This window comes from Cervus elaphus, chromosome 10, assembly GCF_910594005.1.
Source record: "Cervus elaphus chromosome 10, mCerEla1.1, whole genome shotgun sequence".
NCBI classification, from domain to species: Eukaryota; Metazoa; Chordata; class Mammalia; order Artiodactyla; family Cervidae; genus Cervus; species Cervus elaphus.
In genome coordinates, this window is record NC_057824.1 from 51519656 (window position 1) to 51536623 (window position 16968).

The window sequence follows — 16968 nt, forward strand, 5'->3', positions numbered from 1 at the left end:
ACGCCCAAATCCCAACACCGCCTCCCTAAACAGGAAAGTCTATTCTATTAAGTTGGATAAGAGGTCCTATTCTCACACCTAATCTGTGAGAAACAAGACAACCCTAGTCTTGAGTTTGGCCGTGCGGTCTGCTGCAAGAGCTTGAACTCCAAGTATCAGAAGTAACGAGCGGTTCCAGCTCCCACAACCCATAGGCCTCCAAACCTAGTGAATCCCAAGGGCTGGCAAGGGCGATGCCCTGAGTTCCAAGGCCTGGGACCGGGCACTGTGGGGAGAGGGCCACGCCCTGGTCCCATTTCGCCACACATTATGCTCGCCACCTGCAGCTACCTTTCTCCCTGAAGGCAAAAAAGTCGCAAGATGCACAAAGTCACCTGACGTCTCTCAAACGGGGATCTAAAAAGACCAACAAATATGTGGTGGGACCCTGTGGACGATGAAAATGGGCAAGCTACCTGACTAAATACACTACCACCTCAAACGTTGGGCCTTCCACTGCACCTTCACAATCCCTTTCACACAAAACAAGGCCCATTTCATTTTTCTTGAAACACGCGACCCTCGCCTTCAGCCAGGCAGAAATCTGAGGATAAAAAAAAAAAAGACAAAAACGGTTTCACTTCAACTTAACTCTTACAGTATCAACAGAAGAAACACCTACCCAGAACACAAACGGGAACGAACCCACACGGGTGCGCCAGAAGGGGACGCTGGGCTGCGGATTCTTCTTCCGGGCCGGCGGAAACCACTTCCGGGGCGACGGTGAGCGAGGCGGAAGTGCGGTCTTCCGGCGGCAGCTGTCTCTGGGCGGGCCGAGGGAGGCTCCCGAGGCTGGGGGGCCGGGCCGGGATGGCGGCAGCGGCGGCCGGGGCCGGAGCAGGAGCGGCCCAAGAGAAGCAGTTCCCGCCGGCGCTGCTGAGCTTCTTCATCTACAACCCGCGCTTCGGGCCGCGCGAGGGAGAGGTAAGTGGAGCGGGGCCGCGCGCGGGCGTCCGTGGGCGGCAGAGGGCCCGGGGTAGGGGGGCTGCCGGATGGGGTCCGGCCCGGGCAGCCGCGGGGCGCGCCTGGAGTCGTCGCTTGTCAATTCCCTTATCGACTGGCCTTTACCGGACTGTTTTGTGCTGGGTGTGCGGCAGGGCCCAGACAACGTGGGCAGGGTCTGGTTGCAGGTCCCAGATCTGCGCTTGTGTATTGAGTGAAGGTTCGTCGGGTTAATCACACAGGTGGGAGTCTCTCTTCTCTTGACATCAACCCTGGATGATTAAAGTTGAGCTTTTGTCTTTGTTGCTGGAAGTCCCCCGCCTAGAAGCGTAGAACAAGAGTGGGAGATGGTAGTCCTGTAATGCAGGCTTGGCGGATCTTCGGAAAGTTTTTTTTCCGAATTAATAAGTTAAGTCGGATGGAAGCGGATGGGTTTTTGTTGTTGTTTTGATTTTTTATCTTTACTTTTTTAAGGTGGGGACGGTAACTTCCTCAAAGGATGTCCGGCGCCAAGTTTTGTTGGCAGGAAATCACGGTCCTTTTAAAGGCTGCCAGTCCAAATGCTTGTGAACCTGCTGGGTTTAATTTGTGGGGAGGTGTGTGCCTGTGCATGTGCACACACACTTATTTCTTACAAGCGTTGATGTATTACAAATTAGCATGGAGAAAGAAATCCAAAGATGGAGTTTTCAGCATCGTTGTCTAATGTTAGTTCAGATGGCATATGACTTACCAAATATCACAATTGCCTTCCATGCAGGTGGGCATCTGTTACCCCGTGAAGAGAAGATAATCTTTGTTTTTCTAAAAGGGGCCTTTGTTTTGTCTTGCCAGCTAGCCGCAAATGACATGAGAGGTTGACACTAAGTATTGTCGACAGCTAAGACAGAAAAAATGCTTATGTCAATGTTGTGATTCTCTCTCTTCATATTTTAGGAGGAAAATAAAATTTTGTTTTATTATCCAAATGAAGTAGAAAAGAATGAAAAAATTAGAAACGTTGGATTATGTGAAGCTATTGTACAGTTTACAAGGTAATGCCTTTCAATGTGCTTTTGCAGAGCTCAGTGAATTCTTAAAACGTCCAGTGGGGGATTGTTGCTAACATATTCTTTTACCCTTTTTAGGACCTTTAGTCCATCAAAACCTGCAAAATCTTTACATACACAGAAGAACAGACAGTTCTTCAACGAACCAGAAGAAAATTTCTGGATGGTCATGGTATTTACATACAGTACACTTTTCTGAATTTGTATTATACAGTTATGGGTGATCTTTACTGTTAGGAATTCAGGGAAGTCATTCAATTCAGGTCATCGCATCAGAGGAGAGTTATAGTACAGTCAGTAGCAATTTAAAAATCAAACTCCTATTTGGTGTATTTGTTATTGGGGGCTCCTTTAAGAAGTTTTGGTGTTGGGATGTGTTCAAGTTTATTTGAGTTAGGGGAAAATTTAAAAACACATATAATTGATTCCTTATGTAATTTCAGTTTATCAAAATTTGTAGGTTGTTCGGAATCCTATCATTGAAAAGCAAAGTAAAGATGGAAAACCAGTTGTTGAATACCAAGAGGAGGAGTTGCTGGTAATGGGTCATTTTTTATTTCATATTTTTAGGAAAAGAATTGTCAATATCTTGAGTGACTGACTTGTTCATGAGATTTAACTTATGTCACTTTTGCAGAAGTTTCTCAAGGTTAGCACAGGGGATGTTGTGCTTGTTGTTTCCATTAGCACAATCTTATAAAAATGTATATGTGCCGTCTCTTACCTCTGCCTTCCTCTATTCATCTGTGTTTAAAGCCCTCCTAAAAATTAGACTTGTTTGCTCGGTCGTGTCCAACTCTTTGCAACTCCATGGACTGTAGCCTGCCAGGCCCCTCTGTCCGTGGGATTTTCCAGCCAAGAATTACTGGAGAGAATTGCCGAACTAGGCTTCAGTTCAGTTCACTTGCTCAGTCATGTCTGACTCTTTGCGACCCCATGCATGGACTGCAGCACACCAGGCTTCCCTGTCCATCACCAACTCCCAGAGCTTGCTCAAACTCATGTCCATCAAGTCAGTGATGGCTATCCAATCATCTCATCCTCTGTCATCCCCTTCTCCTCCTGCCCTCAATCTTTCCCAGCATCAGGGTCTTTTCCAGTGAGTCAGTTCTTCACATCAGGTGCCCAAAGTATTGGAGTTTCAGCTTCATCATCAGTCCTTCCAATGAATATTCAAGACTGATTTCCTTTAGGATGGACTGGTTGGATCTCCTTGCAGTCCAAGGGACTCTCAAGAGTCTTCTCCAACACCACAGTTCAGAAGTACCAATTCTTCGGCTCTCAGCTTTCTTTGTGGTTCAACTCTCACATCCCCACATGACTACCGGAAAAACCGTAGCTTTGACTAGACGGACCTTTGTCGGCAAAGTAATGTCTCTGCTTTTTAATACGCTGTTTAAGTTGGTAGTTTCAGCACACAACTATTATAGGGCCATGTATGTGAACATTATATTGCTTTACCAAGAGTCGCTATACCTTTGCTGGGCAATTGATTATTTTTTTCTTTTCCCTCGAATGGGGTCTGTGCTGTTTCTGTGCTGTTTGCAGGACAAGGTTTATAGTTCGGTGCTCCAGCAGTGCTACAGCATGTACAAGGTAAGCACAGCATGTTTCTAGGTTGAGAGTCTAGCCAATTACCCCAGTTTATTTTAATCATTTAAAATAATTCTTAATTCTTTGCATGACTGTCAGGTGACTATGTTTTTATGGGGAGGAAATAATGGGGCCTGTGAAGCAGCATTGAGGTTTATGCCTGCACCGATTCATGCACTACAGAGCCCTTTTCTCCTCCCCGACTTGTCGTAAGAGTGTATCTGCATCAGTGAATGACAGAATCCATGTTCTTAAAGAAAGCAGATAGTGCAGAGATTTGTATGATTTAAGAAGTCTAGCAATATTATTTATAGAAAGTGAAACTTAGGTGTGAGTTCAGATTTTTTAAAAATGCCCAGAACAGTTGGGTGATTTTACAAAAATTACATTATCCCTTAACAGTGTTTTGATGTTTCGTGACTTATAAATCGGACGTTCTAATGTAAATATTTTCTATATTCAAAAAGAATTGCGGGATGAAATAAGCAGAGTTAATGTAAAAGAAAAAGAAGAACTTGCTATATTGGGAAATTGAAGAACAAAACTTTTTTTTCTTAATCTTTTACACCATTAGCTTTTTAATGGTACATTTCTGAGAGCCATGGAAGATGGAGGTGTCAAGCTCCTAAAAGAAAGATTAGAGAAATTCTTCCATCGAGTAAGTATTTGGAATTTTCTTTGTAATCTTGGTAGTTATCAAACTGACTGTTAGAGAAATACAGACAAGTTTGCTTCTCACATACAAACAAACCTAGAAATTGGAGTCAGCGTGGAGACTCAGGCATAGTGGGACAGAATCAGACCAGTGAGGAAACAGGTTAGATTTGGATTTTTTTTTTCAGCTTTAACCTTTATTTTATTTTTTATTTATTTTGCCACATGGCAAACGGGACCTTAGATACCCGACCAGGGATCAGACCCACGCCCCCTGCATTGGAGACCCAGAGTCAAACTCTGGACCACGAGGGGAGTACCTAGGTTGTGCGTCCTGCCCGTTGTGCACAGCTCCTTAAAGCACCTTGGAGATCTCTTCTGGCTTCATCCTTGACCCACCTGCGTCTATCAGTGTGGGCTTACTCCAAAGCAAAGCAAGCTTCCTTGGGGTGGATTGGTTAATTAGCAAAATCGCACATTCTCATGGATCGATTGTGTTCATTGGATCAGGTGTCATCTGTACTGACTTATGGTGAAGTTTGCGACTATGGCACAGATTTTTTTCCCTTAGTGGTCATGAGTGTGATCTTTTTCCCCCTACATTGTTCTCCTCCTCCTTCAGTGTCAGTTTTGCATATTTTACCTTGAAAAAAGTGAAAGTGTTAGTCACTCAGTCATGTCCAACTCTTTGTAACCGCATGGACTGTAGCCCACCAGGTTCCTTTGTCCATGGAATTCTCCAGACAAGAATACTGGAGTGGGTAGCCATTCCCTTCTCCAGGGATCTTCCCAACCCAGGGATTGAACCCCAGTCTCCTGCATTGCAGGCAGATTCTTTACCGTCTGAGCCACCAGGGAAGTATCCCTGGTCAAATTCAGTTTATCTTAGAGGAATGAGTCTCAATTGATCTTTCTCCCTATACTACTTTAATGTCTGTTTTTGAATTACTTTGTTTTTATGAATTACTTTTCTTATTTGTTTCTTCACTTCAATGACCATAATTATTGACTCTGACTGTCCCCTGGTTCCTGTTCTCATCTTTATTCCTGTCCTGTCCATCATCACTGACTGCATGCCCTTCCAGTGTGATTTTAGTATAAAATGGTCCATAATACCATGTGCAGAGGTCGGTCTAATCGGAATAGCACTAATAAGGAATTAAACACCTCACAGAGAGAAAACACAAAGCTGAAAGAACACTAATCACATTTGAACTTAATTTTTTGAAATTGGTACTGATTCCGTATCCAGTTCCCTGTGGTTCACCTCCATGTTGGTCTTGCAAGTGTGCTGTTTGCTAGCATGTAATTGTACCACAAATTAAGGCCTTTTGTTTCAGTTGCCAGAGTACTAGCTTCTATGTGCTATTAGTAAGTTTTATGCCTTATTTTTTTCCCGCAGTATTTGCAAACGTTACATTTGCAGTCCTGCGATCTACTTGACATATTTGGTGGGATCAGCTTCTTCCCATTGGATAAAATGACCTATTTGAAAATCCAGTCCTTTATTAACAGAGTGGAAGAAAGCCTGAGTATAGTCAAGTACACTGCCTTTCTCTATAATGATCAACTCATCTGGTAGGTACTCCCTCTTTTAGGATCATAAAAATAGCAGTGATTCGATTGATAGGTTGTCAAACTGGAAATACAGCCAGGGGTGGGGGTAGGGTGGGGAGGGAAGCGTCTTTTTAGATATTGTCAAAATAAGGCAGTGATTGTTTAAACCAAAATTAGGGTAATTTTGTTTAAAATTACCAAGCAGGGGAGTTTAAAATTGGTTCCATGAAAGATGGAGAAAATGTTAGGTTTAAGAATCCTATTTTTATTTTGGTATTTTTCCAAAAACATCTTCAAAGAACCAGCATAGTAAATGTGATTTTCATAGTTTCTTTTAAAGAAGCTAGTATTAAAAAACATCCAAGAAGTGAAAAGTGCTATAAACCAGGAAATTAACCCGCTGTCTTCAAGGTTTATTTGGGTCTTGTCTCATAGGGACAAAAACATAATTTCTTTGATGAAAGTGTTGTTAACTCAAGAAGCAAAGATAAACTGTTACTAGATGTTCTCAGTGACCGAAGACGAAACCCGGGAAGAGCTGTGTGAATGTGCCGGAGCCCTGGGGCGGGGCCCCAGCCGCGTGGGGGGCCGAGTTGTTTGTCTGCTGCAGAGAGAGGTCTGCCCCAGGAGCGCCGAGGTTCCTGGGGGCGGGGCCAGCTGAAGGCCCTCCCGCTCAGATTCATTCCGTTTTTGGGTTTGTGTTTCAGGCACATAGTTTGTGCTCTGTGACCCAGGACAGGCTTCTAACATAACCTACGACTTACCTGGGAAAGAAGAGAGGGCCTCGCGAGCCTCGGGGGTGTCACGCAGAGGCTTGGTTTCTATCAAGTTGAGATTTCAATTTAATAGGAAAAAAAAAAACCACCCAGATACAGACTCACTGTTTACATCCTTACCTGAAAAACTGATTTTGGATCAAGCCCAAGGACTCCTGCTGGTTTCTCTGCACTGTTCCACATGCCACCTATTCTTGTCTCTTTTCAGAGTGGATGGTTTCCCCGAAAGTTTGTTTCTTTTGCCTGCCTGCTTTTTGCCTACACTGAAATTGAGAGAGTTAAAACCCACATACATTTCTGAGACATAACAGGACCAAGTTCCCTGCCCACAGCGTACAGTGTATTCAGGATGGTGGGTGAAAGCGTGACCACGTAACCCAGAAATCTGGTGCCTGGAGCAGAGTGGCTATCAGCTGCTGATGCTCCCTGGATAATCCCACGTAAAGAGTGAGAGATGGTTTTTAATCACAGAACAGTGGGAAGATGGAAGACCAATTCCAGGCTTTTAACACAGTACTTTTCTGATGTTGCAGGAGTGGATTAGAACAAGACGACATGAGAATTTTATACAAATACCTCACCACATCTCTGTTTCCAAGGCATATCGAACCTGAGGTATGATGGGGTACTAATCTCTAGAGAGACAGGTGGATAAATAGATACATAGACACACACACACAGAGATTTGGGGAGTGGAGGAACATGGTGGGGGGGCAGTTCTAATCCATAGTTTACACTATTAGTGTGATGTTCAGTGATGGAGTTGACTGTCAGTATCCACTGGGAAATGCTCCCAGGACCCCTGCAGATACCCATACCCACATGTGCTCAAGTTCCTTGTATAAAATGGCTTTAAAAAAAAAAAAACCAAGAAGAAATAAAATAAAATGGCTTAGTGTTTGCATGTAATCTGCCCACATGCACATCCTCCCCTATACTTTGAATGGGCTCTAGATTTTTATAATACTTGATACAAAAAAATAAGAAAAACCCTGATACAATGTAAACATTACATAAGTAGGTGTGGCATGTGGCAAATTCAAGTTTTGCTGTTGGAAACTTTCAAGCCTTTCCTCCCTGACTATTTTCAACCTGCAGTTGGTGGAATCCACTAAGGTGGAATCCGCAGATGTAGCAAACCTCTTGTGTCACTTAAGCACGGAGAACCACATATGTCAGCTTTTCTTCATTTTGTTCAATTGCAGTTGCAGAGGTGTAAGAGGGAAAATTGGATCTTTATGTTGGGTTCTGGGAGCTCTCAGAATGCCCGCGATCTTGGACAAAACAGTGGTCTTTGCACCTACAAACAGGAGATCTAGTCCTGAGTGGATTTTATGCTGCCTGCCTGGCTTTTCCACTCTGGCACTGACTCTCCCACTTTTCTACAGAGAACTGTAAATAATACCACAGTGCTTTCCCCAAAGCATCTGTTTTTAGCTTTAATTAGGTAAAGTATTCATAAGCCACGGAATTATCATTTTGACCCAAAGGTGCACGTGTGCATGCACGCGCGCGCACACACACTCTCCCTTGCTCTGTTTTTTAAGACCATGACTTGAAATAACAGGAAAATATCTTTTAGATAAGAAATCTCAGGTTTTGAGAAGGCCCGAGTCCTGCCCTGCCTTCCCTCCTCACGTTGCTGGAGTACGTGCCGTACGCCAGACACAGAATGCGCACCCAGAAAACTTGCGTTATCTCGTGACGTCCTGAGAGCTGGGGACCTCACCTCCATCTTGCAGAAAGGAGACCCAGGCGTGAGGGGCCCCCATGACTCACCCAGTGCCCCCCAGCTAGTAGGCGACAGAGCTAGGACGTGGTCTCTGGGTCCACTTGACGCTAAAACACCTGCTTTCAACCACACCCTCGGAAGGACCCTCCAGGAGACTTTTCTGTGGAGGGACGGTGCCGTTGTAACGGCTGAAAACTCTCTTGCTACTTTATTAAACACCTGAAGAGCCAGACTTCTAAACCAGAAGCGTGCAGCGGGGCAGCGGGAACATGGACGCGGAAGGACTTGTCTCTCAGTGCAGGCTGCATCTGTGAGAGTTAGCTGTGTGTTCTCACTCTCAAATTTGACAGTGTTTTTCGGTCTTTCAAGTTGTACGCTAAAACCTTACATGGGCTTACATGTTCTTACATAGAAGAACATCAAAAAAGTTTTAGAAGAATTAACCTTAGCTATCATGACTGTTAGATTTGGATTTTTTCTTTTTCCATTTCCTACACATATTGAAATAGCGTATCTTCAGCAGAAGAAACCAGGAATGTGATATTAATAAAAACCTACAAGGAGGCATAGCGTCATGACCAAAGGCAGGGACTTTGAGGTCAGACAGGCTCGGGTTTGCTACCCAGCCCCGCCACTCAGGAACTGGGCACATTGGTGAACTTCTTCAAACTTCAGTTTCTGCTTCTGGAAAATTGGGAGAGGGCATTCCCCACAGGGGTGAAACAAGGTGAAATTAAGTAATTGACGTCATTGCCTAGCACTCGTCAGCCTTCAGTTACTGCTGTCAAGTCCGTATGTGGAACTTAGGGTACAGTGAAATTCTGGTTAAAACCAGTGAGTTCTTTCTGTACCTCTATAATCCTTCCCCCCCCCCCCCGCCCTTTTTCTTTTGGTGGGGATGAATATGGGAAATTGGTACAGACACATGGCATGGAGTCAACCAGTAGATATGAATGCTGTTTCTCAAAGCCTTGAATATAGAAAATCTAAGAAGTCACTTGTCAATATTAAATCTGTTTACAGTTGGCGGGAAGGGATTCTCCAATAAGGGCAGAAATGCCAGGAAACCTCCAACACTATGGAAGGTAGGAATTCTGCCCTCTGATAGACAGTACTGTATTTTATTATCTTTTCTGGTAAAGATAAAATCACAAACACTGAATTGCCTTTGTGCTGCTTTGCTGACAATAATCAGCAAAGGAAATCCTTTTGGTTGCAATGAATTAAAATAAAATAAAAATCAGAATTTATTTTCTGATGTGGTGTTTCCTAAGTAGTGTCTAGCTTCCCAAAAAAGGGGGTGTGTGTATTACCACCCTTTATAGGAATGCACTGTTTATATATTCCTGCTTATATCTGCCTGATTGAATCAACTCCTCTCTGTGATTGCTTTTCAGATTTCTCACTGGCCCCTTGAACCTTAATGATCCAGAAGCAAAATGCAGATTCCCCAAAATTTTTGTAAATACAGACGACACTTACGAAGCGCTGCACTTAATTGTCTATAAGGTAACAGTCGTCTCACTCCAGGGTTACGGATCGATGCTAAAGTAGCTCTTTCCGGCACAGCTTCCACCAAGTGCAGCAGTCGGTTTGCAGGCCTCTCTCATGATCCTTGGAACCGTGTCCTCGCAAGTTCTGATCATTGTAGAACTGGGAGTGGGTGCTTTCTGGAGCAAGTTTATTTTCAGTCCCCAGGGAACAGCCCGTGACTTGTGAGGGGTCACGGTATGAGGCCACGACTCGCAAGGCCTGCAGGTGGACAAGTCAGGCCATCAGGGCCACTGTCACCTGTTGTTTGGTGCCTGCCCACCCGTCAGTGGATTCTGCCTCCGCTCTGATTTTAAAGCTGTGGGCTTGCTAATTCCATGAAGATAGTCTGAGTTTCCATCAGGATACTGTCTTGTCAGGATGTAAGTTTATGTTATGTGGTCGCTAAGTTGTTTCTGACTCTTGGCAACCCCATGGAATGTAGCCCGCCAGGCTCCTCTGTCCACGGGGTTTACCAGGCAAGAATGCTGGAGCGGGTTGCCATTTCCTTCTCCAGGGGATCTTCCTGACCCAGGGATTGAACCCATGTCTCCTGCACTGCAGGCGGATTCTTTACCACTGAGCCACCAGGGAAGCCCCATGTTTATGTTAGGTTGGGTTTTTTTTTTATTTGGCTACGTCGGGTCTTAGTTGCGGCACACAGGTCTTCGATCTTCGTGACCAGGCGCAGGCTTCCAGCTGGCCTCTGTGGACAGTCGTGCAGATGGCACAGCGCCTGTTCTTCCCAGCAGTGACAGCTGACAGAGTGTAGGGCATGTTGCCTTCCAGGGAGGCTCACCCAAGCCTTGACGTCCAGAGACTGGATGCAGGCCCCGCTGACCACCCTCATGGCTGACTGTCTGTAGCTGACCTCCCAGAGACCTCCCAGAGGCCCAGCTGACCTGCGTGAGCTCAGGGCCATGAGGGTTGCTGGTCTATTCTCTTTCGTTTTGAAGTCTTCTCTTCGTCTGGTTTTGGTATAAGGGTGATACCCTGTTTTTGAAGGCTTTCTGAAGGATAGGTGTGAATTCTTCAAATGTTTGGTCACAGTAAAGCCACCTACATCTGGACTTGTCTTTGGGGAGTGTTTAAATTATTAATTAGTCTTTTTACTTATTATAGGTCTTTTCTGATTTTCTTTTCCTCTGAGTCAGTTTTAGTAGTTGTATCTTTTTAGGAATTTGTCCATTTTAGGTTGTTCAAGTTGGTGGTGTCCAGTTTCTTCATAATATTACATAGGCTTGTACTATTGTCTTTTAAAGTCAGTAGTGCAGTCTCCCCTCTCATTCCTTCTAGTCATGGGCGTCTTTTCTCTCCTTGGTCTAGATGGGCCATCTAAAGGTTTTTCAGTTTTGTTGATCTTTTCAGAGGATCATCTTTTGGTTTCATTTTTTCCTCTTGCTTTTCTGTTCTCTGTTCAGTTTATTTCCGCTCCAGTCATCATATCCTTCCTTCTGCTTGCTTTGTGGTTAGTTTGCGCCTCTTTTTTCCAAGGTCTTAAGATGGAAGGTTGTTACTGATTTGAGGTCTTGCTTCTTTTTTAATATTATGTGTTCACAGCTGTAATAAAAGACTAAGTTGTAGTAGATTGTCTTTTATAAGCATTCCTCCATCTGCTCTCTGCCCTTAGGAAAATTTCCCTCTGGAGATTTGACTGTTTTTTATATTTTTCTCCAATTACGATGTTTTCCTGGGGAGAGAGATTATTAATATTGTAGATCAGGGCGGTGAATCGGGCAGGATTATCCATGAGTTGATGGTCGTTGAGAAAGTGATGGTCCTTGGGGTGCGCGTGTACCTTTCTATGTACATTTTTAATGTATTTGAAATTCTTCAACTTTTTAAATAGACTTTAAAAGGGCCATTTTTTTGTTTTGTTTTGTTTTCTTTAAATAACTCTCTAGGGTCAGGCACACAAATGTCGAGTGGCAGACACAAGGGAGGCAAGCTGGATCGGGGTTTGGGACTCTGTGTCACAGAGTGGCCCACGTCCCAAGGAGACTAGGTGGTGGCCAGAGTAAAGACCAGTGATCCCAGGTCTCTAGATGCCTGGGGGAGGCTGGAAATTGGGATTTTGGTAGCAAACTAGTTGGCATCTAAGTCAAAATGACTTGAAACAAAAAGACCTATATTGGGTGGAACTGGCCTATAAGCCACCCAGTCTGCAGCCTCTTTATGGGCAAATAATAATTACCATTTAGTTACAGAATAGCATAAATGTCATTAACTTTGACCACGTAAACATAAAGTTAAAGCTGAACAAGTGTGAGAAGGGGAGGTGGGGAGAGGTGCAGGGACACAGGGAGGTTCATGTCCTCATTAAAGAGTGGCTGTGACTGGGGGCGTGAGCTGTATCCAGCGGAGGAACTAGAGTGGCCGTAAACCGGGGTGTGGGGGGGTGGGGGATGGCTGAAGAGCCGCATCTGTCACAACAGCCAGAGGTGATGGTGCCGTAGCCATGTCATCTAGAAGGATCACAGTGGTGCTGGGGGAGCAGGCCTCAGAGGAGGAAGTCTTTTGCACTTTGATCACAAACCTGTATGTTCTTTCTTGGCTGCCTTGAGTTCTTATTGTGGCATGCAGGCTTCTCTGGTTGCAGAGCACGGACTCTAGAGCATGTGGGCTCAGTTGCCCCCACGCACGTGGAATCCTAGTCCCCTGACCAGGGATTGAACCTGTCCCCTGCATTGGAAGGCAGATTCATAATCACAGGACCACTAGGGAAGTCTCAGGCCTACATGTTCTGTTTTGACCTTTCTTTTTTTTTTTTTAAACACTATTACACGGCTTTGATAAATTTAAACATTTTTTGGCTGTTTTATTTATGATCTGGCTTGCCGTAAGTTCCCATTACTTACTCCTATCATAACTGCAGTATTTGCTATAATAAAAAAGCGAGACAGGTGACATTGACTTGCTGGGTTTTTTTTTTTTTGAGTTGTATTAATGAAGATTATCAAACAGACAAATAGATTAGAATAATGAATACCCAGGTACGTATCACAGAGCTTAATTAATAATATGCTAATAATATCTCTCGTCTCTACACATTTTGTTTTTTTTTAAGAGCATTTTAAGTCATCCTGTCATTCCCCTCATAAACAGTTCATTTTGCATCTCTAACTACTACTAAGGGCATCTGTTTTAACATCACACCTGCCATTATCATGCCTGACCAAAATAAATAATACTTCCTTAATATCATCTAATATCCAGCCCCATCTGGAGTTCTTCAGTTGACTTAAGGAAGTCTTTATAAAGTTGATATGTTTAAAAAAAGATTCAAACAAGGCCACTGCATTTGGTTATTTTCGTCCTTTTTTTGTACCATTTCCTAATCTTGGTTTCTTTTCATCCTAGGCGATGAGCGCAGCTGTGTGCTTTATGATTGATGGTGGGTACACACACGTATCTAAGCCTTGTCTCTTTACACTTTGCTCCCTTCCATTCCTGAATGATAAATGTTGTCGTAGCAACACAGAGGCCGAATTAAGACCTGTTGTCCGTCAGGGGCCTCTGCCCTCGTCACTAGCTGTTTCTAACATCATTAAAGTCGTCTACGGCCATACCACCCTGAACGCGCCCGATCTTGTCTAATATCGTTAAAGTCCCAGCTTGCTGCTTCTGTGCCTTCTTGCCCATGAAGCGATCACAGGGAGCACCCATCTCAAAGGAGCTTTAGAATTAAAAAGAGGTAACATTTGTATGGACCAACGGTACCGGGCCCATGAGTGCTATTGTAGTGTTTGTTAAATAAGTATTTGACCTTCCTTTTACTGAGGCTAGCCAGTCAGTATACAACCCCGCAGGGCATGCTTCAGTCCACATTTACAGGGCGATGAGTCTTTGCCTCTGTTTCATCTTAAATGTAACTAATTCTGAGCCCTCTGTGTCTCTTGTTTCGGAGGGGAGAGGGCTCTGATAATTTCATTGTTTTATTTCCCAGATCATTAGTTGGCATATTGTTGTTCAGACAGTGAAATGAAAATCGAGCTCTTTAACCCCTGGCCCCCTGACACTGGTATTTCTTGAATTACTCGTAGCCTCCATTCAGCCCACGCTGGATTTCTGCCGAAGACTGGACAGCGTTGTGGGGCCCCAGCTCACAGTGCTGGCATCTGACATCTGTGAGCAGTTTAACATCAACAAGAGAGTATCTGGGTTTGTACTCTGCTTCCTGGTTGCTCTCAAGCATTTAGCTGGCTTTGGGTGAATCAGGGTGGTTTTTACTTAGGACGTGGATGGTGTTTCCTGAATCCAGATGACACGCATGCTGTTTGGCCCTGTCTGAAGGGCTTCCTGGGGAGCTGCTCCTGTGTTTTTCTGCTCCACGATGGTGGCTGGGGCTGGGGCTGGGTGTTAACACATCCCCCCTGCCCTCCCCGATGGCGGGGTGAACGTGTGGGGTCAGGCGTGCCAGCTTCACCCGTGGTCTTGGCCTTGCGCACCTCTCCCCACGTGACCCGCCCAGGCTGTGACGTCCATGCCGGCAGTGGTAATCAGGGTTTTGCTTTGCACGGACAGAACACACTCACCCTCTTAATGCAGGAGTGTTCCCAGTGAAGTTGGCTGTGACGTGAGTCAGTGGGGGTGTTTCTTTAGTTGGCAAATAACTGAGTGACTTCTCATTTATAAAAGAAAGAAAGTCATCACAGTTAAAATATTTTTGGTTTTTAAAACGCATACTTGAGCTCACTGGGAAATTCAGTCATGTTGAATACGTCACAGACATCCAAGAAGTTACTGCCGCATGTTATGTCTTAACTGAGGTTCTTGACTGAAGGCCTAGCCGTTGGAAACACCACCTTAGCCATTATACATGCAGGGTTTTGACACTGTGGCTGTATGGTTGGGGTAATGCTATGATATTTCAGAAACTATCTTTTCTGTGTAATTGTTCTCTCAGAATGTTACCATCTGAATAACATGTATTCACAGGTCTGAAAAAGAACCCCAGTTTAAGTTTATCTACTTCAACCACATGAATTTAGCAGAAAAAAGTACAATTCACATGAGGAAGACACCCAGCGTGTCACTCACATCTGTCCATCCGGATCTGATGAAGATTCTGGGTGACATCAATAGTGATTTCACAAGGTAATGCTCCCCACCTCTCTCTCCAGTTAGGTGTCTACTCTCATGAGTGTCAGCTCCAAAAACCAGACGGTCCCAGCCCCTTCAGAGGGCCTGACGCCTTCTTGGGCGAATGCCATCAAGCCCAGGAGTGGCCGGTCCCTCACAGGGGACTCCCCGACCTTCTCAGGTCGCTCAGGTCTCCTATTCCTTATTTCAGAATGTTTGTATACAAAATAAACAACTGCGTCTTGAAACTCCTGTCTTGCAGAGTGGACGAGGATGAAGAAATCATCGTGAAAGCCATGAGTGATTACTGGGTTGTTGGGAAGAAGTCTGACCAGAGGGAGCTGTATGTTATTTTGAATCAAAAAAATGCAAACCTGATTGAAGTCAATGGTAAATAGGGTTTGGTGTTTGAGCAGAATTTTAATGCTACTGATATTTTACAAACTGTCTTTTCAGTGTAGTATGGAGCATGTACATAGAGCAATCACCACTGTTAAGATTCTTAAGCAGAGGTCCCTGTTGCTAAAAGGAAACCATCACTTGATCTCTTTTTCAATAACTTAGTTCCTTGAAACAGTATGTGAAAAACTTGCCTGTTTCTTGGGAAACTTGATACAGGCCAGAAGAAAATTATTTTCTCTAATGCTGAAGAAAAAAAAAAATCCCGTGGCTTTATACACCATGTATAAAAATGTGCGTTTTGGGAGATCCCTGGCGGCCTAGTGGTTGGGATTAATAGTTGATGCATTAGGAATGACAGTTAACACACGCCTCATTGAAAATGGGAATTGAGTTTAACGTCCAAAGGACGCCACTGTGGGGCTCCTGGTACTCAATTCAGGGCTGCCGCCAGAGCTTTTCTGTGCTTGTGTCAGATTCCTCAAGATTTTAGAAGTTGTACTCCAAACCCCCAACTCGTGGATGTCTCAAGCACTTTGGGTTTGAGCTCTCTCAAGCCTAAAGAAGAGATGTTAAATAGTGTTAAAGTATCCTGTGTGTCAGGCCTTTCAGTCTTTCGATTTACGAACATATTAAGGCTTCTAAGATTTAAGGTCAAATTCGATGCAGACCTTTATTTATGTCCAACTTCATTCCCAGAGAATTATCAGAATAAGGTACTGATACATATCCTATAACCTCTTAAGTGAGAATTTCTGTCCCTATTTTGTGTTCTTTTTGCAGAAGAGGTCAAGAAGCTTTGTGCAACGCAATTCAATAACATATTCTTCCTGGACTGACTTGACAAGGGCTCTGTGAAACATCTTTAAAAAAACAACTCGGCAGGCGTGCTGTTTCCCACGGCTGGTTATCAGTCATATTATTGACTGGGTTAATGACAATAGTAAAGCAATACTTGCTCTGAAGAGTCAAATTTCTACTTAGTCTGATGATTTCTGAGGTTTTTAGATTTTAAATATTTATGTGGAATTAAAGGTAGTTGGCTACATCTCTGTCATTCCATTCTTTTGACATTATGTGAATATTTTACCGGAAAATAAGACTAATAAATTGTTTAAAAGTTTGTAAAAATCCTGGTCTTGCCTTGAGTCTCTGGTTGCTGGTTTCTAGACCACGGAACTTTGAAGGCGAGGAAGAGATGAGTCAACCCGTTTGCTTGGGGGACGACAGGTAGATCTGGACTTTGCCACCACATTCAGCGGTTTCTGTTTCCATTCTTTTTTTTCCCTTTTTCCCAACCTTACCTCGGATGATCATTCCCTTCCTTTTTGCTAGTTTGGAAGCTTTAGGTGTATTCTTATGCTTTGGGTGGTTCCTCTTAAATTTAACAGGACCATTAGCTGTAACACTTTCCTAACAGAGACTTTGGGGTCTTTGGTTAACCTCCGGCTGCAGCTGGCTCTTCATCCTTGTTCAGCCTCTTGTCCGCACAGCGTTGCTATGCTGTGGGAAGAGGTGGAGAAGGACCAGGGCAGAGGAGGTGTGCTGGGCTCGGGAGAGGGTGGGGCTGAAGAAACGCGGAAAGGGCTTCATCTGCTCCCCACTGCTTCTAGTA

General features: G+C 44.2%; 1 protein-coding gene across 1 annotated transcript; it reads left to right on the top strand.

Moving 5' to 3' along the window:
* Positions 1–666: 666 nt before the first annotated feature.
* CCZ1 (CCZ1 homolog, vacuolar protein trafficking and biogenesis associated) lies at positions 667–16484 on the top strand. Its single transcript, XM_043915317.1, has 15 exons — positions 667–963; positions 1918–2015; positions 2109–2202; positions 2491–2568; positions 3579–3626; positions 4198–4281; positions 5680–5855; positions 7144–7225; positions 9366–9427; positions 9740–9851; positions 13233–13266; positions 13916–14033; positions 14811–14969; positions 15217–15344; positions 16137–16484. The coding sequence occupies exons 1-15, from the start codon at positions 850–852 to the stop codon at positions 16190–16192; spliced, it is 1443 nt and encodes a 480-aa protein (XP_043771252.1). The 5' UTR covers positions 667–849; the 3' UTR covers positions 16193–16484.
* Positions 16485–16968: the final 484 nt, after the last annotated feature.